At 68.7% G+C, this 8,679-nt stretch overlaps 2 protein-coding genes across 2 annotated transcripts in view; both read left to right on the forward strand.

Moving 5' to 3' along the window:
• Positions 1-1,752, forward strand: part of EMIHUDRAFT_102202 (hypothetical protein) — a gene marked incomplete at both ends in the record, with an annotated part of 5,949 nt that extends 4,197 nt beyond the window's left edge. The window contains 4 exons of the mRNA XM_005771925.1: positions 46-125; positions 1,076-1,148; positions 1,306-1,358; positions 1,503-1,752. Coding sequence (XP_005771982.1) covers positions 46-125; positions 1,076-1,148; positions 1,306-1,358; positions 1,503-1,752 — 456 coding nt within the window. The remainder of the gene's footprint in view (positions 1-45; positions 126-1,075; positions 1,149-1,305; positions 1,359-1,502) is intronic.
• Positions 1,753-2,809: 1,057 nt separating this feature from the next.
• Positions 2,810-4,302, forward strand: EMIHUDRAFT_102203 (hypothetical protein; the record flags this gene model as incomplete). Its single annotated transcript, XM_005771926.1, has 3 exons — positions 2,810-2,943; positions 3,024-3,343; positions 3,833-4,302. 3 exons carry the CDS (start codon positions 2,810-2,812, stop codon positions 4,300-4,302), a joined length of 924 nt encoding a protein of 307 aa, XP_005771983.1.
• Positions 4,303-8,679: the final 4,377 nt, after the last annotated feature.

Raw genomic sequence — 8,679 nt, forward strand, 5'->3', positions numbered from 1 at the left:
GCGGTGAGGAGAGACGCGGCGCCGGCGCCGATCATGGCGAACGAGGTCCACCCGGGCGCGTTGGCACTCGCCCGCCGCTCCGCTGCTGCGGCCGGCGTCGAGGCGCTGATTGACTTTTCGCACGGGTGCTGCTCCGAGTACGTCCCGCCGCAAGCGTGGCTGCGTCTCGAGGACGTGTCCGGGACGCGTCCACGACGCGTCCACGACACGTCCACGACACGTCCACGACACGTCCACGACACGTCCACGACGCGTCCACGACACGTCCACGCGCTCGCACGGGTAGGTTGCGCGCGTGACGGGGACCCTCACCCTCGCGCCCGTCTCGCTGGTGCACGCCGCACCGTCTCACAGAGCAGACGAGCTCGAGACGAGATCGAACGAGATTTTCCCGTCTCGCTGCACGCCGCGGACACGCCCACGACACCCGCGACACGCCCGCGACACGCCCGCGACATGTCCACGACACGCCCACGACACCCGCGACACGCCCGCGACATGTCCACGACATGTCCACGACACGTCCACGACACCCGCGACACGCCCGCGACATGTCCACGACATGTCCACGACACGCCCACGACACGCCCACGACACGCCCGCGACACTCCCACGACACGCCCGCGACATGTCCACGACACGTCCACGACACGCCAACGACACGTGACACGTCCACGACACGTGACACGTCCACGACACATGCCCAAGGTGCACGCGCCGAAGTCTCTGCTCGCTCTCGCGCTGCCGACGTCGCGGCAGCAGGCGCGCCGCGCCGAGATTCGCCGAGATTCGCTGAGGTTCGCCGACATGCGCCCGACATGCGCCCGAGATTCGCCTAGATTCGCCAAGATTCGCCGAGATTCGCCGAGATTCGCCCGAGGTTCGCCGATGTTAGCCGAGGTTCGAGAGATGTGGGTCGGGTCCGGATAGGCGACCGAGCCGGGCCGGTTCAACGTGACGCACCAGATCAAGAAGCTCTCGTTCGGGCGCGACTTTCCGGGGCGCGGCGGAGCCCGCGGCGGCGGCGGCACTGCGGGCGTGAACGGCGTCTCTTCACACCTCTGGCCGTGGGCAGGCAGCAGAGCCCGCTCGACGGCGCGTGGACGCACTCGCCGGGCGGCGCGGCGGTCGCGCGCTATTTCCTCAAGGTGCGTCACACTCCCCTCCACGCCCCACGCCCCACGTGCGCCCTTCTCCTCCTTCGAATGCGTGCACCTTCGGCGCGTGCACTTTCGCCCTGTTGGGACCCCCCCCCCCCCACCACCACCCCCCACCCCCACCCCCACACACACTTCCCCCGCCAAGGTTGTGCCGACCACGTACGAGTTCCTCTCGGGCGAGGCGCTGCACTCGAGCCAGTGCTCGACCTCGCGGCACCTCAAGCTCGAGCTCTGAGCTCCTAATTAAGTCGTCGACGAATTATATAATAGGTACTCGACCTCGCGGCACCTCAATCTCGAGCTCTGAGCTCTTAATAAAGTCGTCGACGAATTATATAATAGGTACTCGACCACGCAGCACTTCAAGGAGCTCGGGCCCGACTCCGCGCTCACGCCGTCCGTCCAGTTCACCTTCGAGCTCACGCCGCTCCGCGTGAGCAAGCGCGAGGAGCGCGGCGGCTCGCTGCTCGTCTTCCTCACGCGGAGCGCCGCCGTCATCGGCGGGCTCTTCACGGTGGCGGGCATCGTCGACTCGGCGTGGTACCACTCGTCGAGGCACCTCATCAAGATGAGGCAGGGCAAGGCCGCCTGACGCTAGGGACCGTCCAGAGAGTCGGACCGTGCGCAGGCGCTGTGCGCCCGCAGAGGGCACCCACGATGCGCGTCTTCATTTCCCTCGTACGTGTGACAATATCGTGCGTGGTGTGTGAGATGGAGATGGTTTGATTTTGTCCAGCGCGAGTTAAACGAAATGCCCTCGGTGCACGCGTTTACGATCTTTCTACGGCGACGTATTAAACTTGTTACTGACGTAACTGCTGCCCAGTTGCTCTCTGAAAGTGTCCTCTCAACGACCAAAGCGTACTTTTCAGCGGTGGCGCCGGTGGGGCCGATGACGCTATGGCTGAGCACGAGGGGTCTCAGCACGAGACAGCACCCCTGCAGAAAAACGCACAAAGAAATAACCCGGCAAAGGTGCTGTGCACGTCCCCCACTGTGCCGTCCTCTCTGAATCCACACTCCAGGGCCAGTTTTACCCCCCCCCCCCCCCCTGGCCATTCGCGATCTCCCAACTCGGGCGGGAAAGCGCACGCCCTTTGAGAGTTCAGACGGTAGATGAGCGGTCTTCCGCCTATCCCAGCAGCCCCCGAGCGCAAACAACCCCGCCTCCTCCTCGGTCCCGAACCGCAAGTCGGGCGGGGTTCGTAAGGCCCCGGGTCCGGATGGAACTCGCGATCGCGCCCCCGGACGCCGATTCAGCCTCCCCCGGGCCAGGTTCGAGCGCACCTCCCGCGCCCGAGTGCACTTATGCTACACAAACCCACAGCACCGTCAGCGTGTATTCTGGGCCGGATCGAGCAACTCTAGCACCCTGCCCACCCGCTCCGTGCGAAATGGACCAATCCGACCGAGAGAGAATCCCTGGGGGGGGGGGGGGGGGGGGCGCATTGTCGCCAATTCCGCCCTCTCTCACGGCAGGAGACCTGGCGCCCTTTCGGCCAGAGGTACGGCCGCCGCCGCCACGCGTACCCAAGCCCATCCCGGAGGACCGCTTCTATGCTCGACCCCAACCCGCACCGGCGGCCGCGCCGTCCTCACTCCCACCCGAGGCGGCGGCAACGCACGCGCCGCCAGTGCCACGGGCGCAGATGGCGGAGCTTGGGACGCAGAAGGTCGCGGTAGCGGGACTCGCGAGGAGGCTGCTTCAGCGGCCGCCGGCCGGGACCGGCCGAACGTGGCGCATGACGCTCAAAGTCACGGTCCCCGTGCCCCTCTACCTCCAGTGCGTGCCCCACCCTCCGAGCGCGCGCCAGAGTGCAGAGTGCCCGCTTGCATCACCTATCGACCCCTCCTCCGCCGCAGGCACGCGGTGCTCGCCCAGGATGTTGGCAGCGTCGCGGAGCTGCTCGAGGCGGTCGCCATGGGCGGCCTCGAGGAGCTCGGCCTCAGCCGAGTCGTGCAGCGGCTTCTGTGCCGCTGCCTGCCGGAGCTGAGGAGCCGCGGCGCAGCTGATGCGGCTTTGGACTCCTTTGCCTCTTTGGCTGACATCCGCCGCGGCGGAGCTGGGAGTGGCTCTGCTGGCGAGGAGCGCGGCGGCGGGGCAGCGGCTGGCGGCGAGGGCCGCGGCGGCGCGCGCCCCCAAGAGGCGGACGGCGGTGCCTGCGACGCGCAGGCCGCAGAAGGTGGAGCCGGGGGTGGGACCAAGGGATCCAGTTTGGACCCCTTGGAGCCCGCGCTGCCGGAGAGCGGCGATGGTACGATCGCCGCCGCGGGGGGGGAGGAGGAGGTCGAGGGCGGGCGGAAGGCGCCGCGGCGCCGCCGAGGGCGGCGCGGCCGTGGCGCCAGGGGTCGCGGAGGGGGGCTCGAGAAGGTGCCCGACACCGCGGCGGGTTTGGCTGCTGAGCGGCCCAACCCAGTGGCCGAGGAGGTTTCCGTCGGCGGCGCGGCGCCGGCGGAGGGGGAGGAGGGCGGCCCGCCCTCGCTCGCTGCTGATGATCCTGGACGTGCCCACTTTGCGCGACCGCCGGCCTGCATGCGCCCGAGTTCGTCTCGGACGGCGCCGGCGCTCCGTCCCTTTTCCAGTGTGACCACGGGGTTGTCGACGGCGGGCGGGGCGGCCGCTGCGGCGGAGGCGGGGGGCGGGGCCCCTCGCTCTCCTACGGTGTTGCTAGGCGAGGATGGGCGGCCCTGCTCGGCGGAGGAGGCGGAGGAGGAGGCTCGCCGTCGGGGCTGGTCGGCGCGCGAGGCGGCTGTCGTGATGGAGTGCCGCCTCATCGAAGCGGGCGGTGGGGGGCGGTGCAGCGCTTGCTGGCTGGAGCTCGATGCGATTGCGGCGCGGCTGCGTCGCTACCTCGGCGATTCTGACCCGGGCGCTTACTCCATCGACTTCTTCTTATCGAGGCCGGAGGGCTTCGGCGCGCGCGGGGCGGCCGCGGAGGCGGCGTTTAGGCGGCTCTCGGTCGAGGAGCGCGACGAGGTGGTCGCGGCGCTCGTGGCGGAGTTCAAGGCGGGGGAGCGGGAGGGATTGCGTTGCTGGGACGCTGGGCGCGGTTCTGTTTGCGGTGTCCCATTCCCGGGGTGGGAGGATTGGGTGAGGGAGGGGCGGGTCCTCCTCGTTGAGTGGGACCTGCAGGCGTTGTAAAATTCTTTTGTCGCGATGTCCACCCCGCCGCGCCGCCGCTCGCGCCGCCTTGCCTCCACCGCCGCCACCGCTCCCCCGCCAGACGCGCCGCCGCCCGCCCGCCTGCGCCTCCTCGACCTGCCCACGGACCTCCTCGTACGCGCCCTCTCTCGCTGCGACCCCTCCGACATCACTCGCGTCGCGGCCGTCTCGCTGCTCTTCCACGCCTCACTTGCGCTGGAGGGCATCCGCTTGCGCCTGCAAGAGGCCGGCTACGAGCCGCCGGCGCAGCCGGAGGGCGAGAGCTGCGCCGTGCGGTGGCTGTGTCTCGCTGCCTTGCTGCGCGAGTCCAACCCGCCAGTGAGGGCGTCGACAGGCCGCTCCCACAGCCTCTTCATCGACGGCGAGGGGCGGCTCTCGTCGTGCGGAAAGGCCGAGAACTGGACGCCGGGACTGCTCGGGCACGGCGAGGGCGTGACGCAGCTCAACACGCCGACCCGCCTCCCTTCCCCGCTGGGCGCCGAGCGTGCTGTGAGCGTGTCGGTAGGGGATGAGCACAGCCTCGCCCTCACCGGCAGCGGCAGTGTCTGGAGCTGGGGCAGCGGATACAACGGCAAGTTGGGCCACGGCGACGATCAGGCCCAGTGGCAGCCGAAGAAGATCGAGGCTTTGGTGGGGAAGCGTGTCGTCGCTGTCTCGGCTGGAGATAACCACAGCCTCGCCGTCACCGCCGACGGAGCCGTCTGGAGCTGGGGCTGGGGAGCCTATGGCCAGCTGGGCCACGGCGACCGGCAGGAGCAGCTGCTGCCCAAGAAGGTCGAGGCTCTGGCTGACCAGCGCGTCATCGCTGTGTCGGCCGGAGGCAACCACAACCTCGCCCTTACCGCCGACGGCGCCGTCTGGAGCTGGGGCCGTGGAGGCTTTGGCCGGCTGGGCCACGGCGACGCGCAGAACCAGCTGCTGCCCAAGAAGGTTGAGGCCTTCGCTGACCAGCGCGTCCTCGCTGTGTCGGCGAGAGAGGACCACAACCTCGCCCTCACTGCCGACGGCGCCATCTGGAGCTGGGGCTATGGAGGTGCGGGCCAGCTGGGCCACGGCGACCAGCAGGAGCAGCTGCTGCTGCCGAAGAAGGTCGAGGCCTTGGCTGGCCAGCGCGTCGTCGCCGTGTCGGCTGCAATGTCTCACAGCCTCGCCCTCACCGCCGACGGCGGGGTCTGGAGCTGGGGCGATGGAGAGGATGGCAAGCTGGGCCACGGCGACGAGCAGCAGCAGCTGCTGCCGAAGAAGATCGAGGCGTTGGCTGGCCAGCGCGTCGTCGCTGTGTCGGCGGGATTCGCGCACAACCTCGCGTTCACCGCCGACGGCGCCGTCTTCACGTGGGGCGAGGGCGAGCGCGGCTGCCTAGGCCACGGAGAGGACCTGTCGGACCAGGTGCTGCCGAAGAAGATCGAGGCGGGGGCACCAGGAGCGGGGCGGTAGTGTGAAGGGACAAGGCGGTGCGTCGCACCAGCCTTCCGGGGACTCGGCGAACGTTGTGTCCGACTGTCGATCTCTGTCTGTGGGTGAACCTTTGTCTTGGGTGCGCACCGAGCAGGGTGGCCCGCCTGCCCGCCGTGTCGAAGAAAACCCAATAAATAAGTAAATTAGGTCTCCAGGAAGAGGCAAAGGCGCCTCGTAGGTTTTTCTTTTTCTCGCGATGTCCACCCCGCCGCGCCGCCGCTCGCGCCGCCTCGCCTCCGCCGCCGCCGCCGCCGCACACTGCCCCCTCACCGACCTGCCCCTCGAGCTTCTCGCGCGCGTCATCTCCCGCTGCGACCCCGCCGACATCGCTCGCGTCGCGGCCGTCTCGCTGCTCTTCCACGCCTCGCTTGCGCTGGAGGGCATCTGCTTGTGGGCGCAAGAGCGCGGCTTCGAGCTGGCGGCGCAGCCAGAGGGCGAGAACTGCGCCGTGCGGTGGCTGTGCTACTCGGCGCTGCTGCGCGAGTACAACCCGCCGGCGAGGGCGGCGGCAGGCGAACAGCACAGCGTCTTCATCGATGGCGAGGGGCGGCTCTCGTCGTGCGGGGCGGCTGAGAACTGGACGCCGGGCCTCCTTGGCCACGGCGAGGGAGTGACGCAGCTCAACACGCCGACCCGCCTCCCTTCCCCGCTGGGCGGCGAGCGCGCCGTGAGCGTGGCGGCTGGAGGTGTGCACAGCCTCGCCCTCGCCGCCAACGGCAGTGTTTGGAGCTGGGGCTTTGGTCTCTACGGCCGGCTGGGCCACGGCGACGGGCAGGAGCAGCTGCTGCCGAAGAAGGTCGAGGCCTTTACCGGGCAGCGCGTCGTCGCTGTCTCGGCTGGAGATAACCACAGCCTCGCCCTCGCCGCTGACGGCACTGTCTGGAGCTGGGGCGATGGACACTATGGCAAGCTGGGCCACGGCGACCTGCAGCACCAGCTGCTGCCCAAGAAGGTTGAGGCCTTTGCTGACCAGCGCATCCTCGCTGTGTCGGCTGGAGCTTACCACAGCATCGCCATCACCGTCGACGGCGCTGTCTGGAGCTGGGGCGAAGGAGTCTTTGGCCAGTTGGGCCACGGCGACCTGCAGCACCAGCTGCTGCCGAAGAAGATCGAGGCCTTTTCTGGGCAGCGCGTCGTCGCTGTGTCGGCGGGAGGCGAACACAGCCTCGCCCTCACCGCCGACGGCGCTGTTTGGAGCTGGGGCTCGGGCGAGCGAGGCAAGCTGGGCCACGGCGACGAGCAGCGCCAGCTGCTGCCAAAGAAGGTCGAGGCCTTGGCTGGGCGGCGCGTCGTCGCCGTATCGGCCGGAATCACGCACAGCCTCGCCCTCACCGCCGACGGCGCCATCTGGAGCTGGGGCAGTGGACGCGATGGCAAGTTGGGCCACGGCGACGAGCAGCAGCAGCTGCTGCTGCCGAAGAAGGTGGAGGCGTTGGCAGGGCGGCGTGTCGTCGCAGTGTCTGCTGGACTCGCGCATACCCTCGCCATCACCGCCGACGGCGCCGTCTTCACGTGGGGCCAGGGCGAGCGCGGCTGCCTAGGCCACGGAGAGGACCTGTCGAACCAGCTGCTGCCCAAGAAGATCGAGGCGGGGGCGCCGGGGAGCGGGGCGGTAGTGTGAAGGGACATCCGGGGACTCGGCGAACGTTGCCTGTCCGACTGTCGTTCTCTGTCTGTGGGTGAACCTCTTTGTCTGTGGGTGTGAGCAGGGTGGCCCGGCCGCGCCGGCCGCGCCGCCGCCGCGGGCGAGCCCGCCGAGTCGTGCGCAGGTGATGCGCGGGGTGGCGGCGGGGGAGGCGTCCGCGGACAACGATCGCGCATGCCGGCGCCGCCGCCCGGTCATGTGACAATAAGACGATTCGTTAACTTGAGGCTTGAGCCGCTTGGACATACACGTACCTCGAGTACAAAAAAGTAGCGGCGGACAAACTGGCCGGCGCGTGCTCCGCGGGGTTGTTGCGCACGAGTATATGGGCCACGATGTCTCAAATATGAGGGGTTTTGACTCCTACCGGCTCCTGACGCTATCCCTGGCAGCTCTAATGACCAGGGTCAGTAGTGTTGTGATAGATGGTGCCCATACTAGCGCAGGAGCTGCCACACTCGCCCGGACCGTCCCCTTCTGGGGCCGGTTCCGCAGCCCGCGAGAGCCGACAGCGGGGCCGTGCCGCAGGTGCCTACTGCCGAGTGCCACAAACACTGCGCCGTCCCGCCATCACCTACAGGCTGTCTTGTGGGATGGTTGGGATGTCCAAACGCCACCATCTTGGCTCTTGCGACCTCAAACCCTCGAGCTGTATGGGTGGTCCTGACGTCGACAGACGCCCGAGGACCATGGTGAAGCTGAGCCGGAACGCGTCGACAGGTCTCGCCTGAGCCCGTGGCGGTCGCCGGCTGAGTCGCCGTGCACGAGCCGGTACCTCAGGCGTCACCTCCGCAGCCTCAGGTCTCACACTCCATCACCTCCGCCGGGACGCCTTCGGTGTCACGCTCGGCGGCGAGTTTGTTGCAGCCCCACAGCGAGCGCGGCGTCGAGCCTACTCGGTCTGGTCGGTTCGCGGCACTCACTGGGTGCCAGGGAGTGCCGCCGACACGCGAGCGGTGCCTCCCGGCAGCGCGCGCCGGCTGTGGGGCTGCACCAAACTCGAGGGACGCTTTTTTGGGAGAGACGCTTTTTTGGGCCCATACTGGTGCAATACAACCCCGCGGGGAGACCCGCAGCCGCACTCCCGCACTCCCATCTCCAACTTGAGAAGACACCACATACCCGTTTTGGATGTCTGCGGAGTATTTGGTGGCGGCGTCCGTCCTCCCTTGGCTTTTGCGCTCCCCACTCCCCCCTCACGAGAACCTCTCACACCTGGACATGCACCGGCGCGCCGGCGCGCTAAAGCGCGC

This window comes from Emiliania huxleyi, assembly GCF_000372725.1.
Source record: "Emiliania huxleyi CCMP1516 unplaced genomic scaffold EMIHUscaffold_37, whole genome shotgun sequence".
NCBI lineage: Eukaryota > Haptophyta > Isochrysidales > Noelaerhabdaceae > Emiliania > Emiliania huxleyi.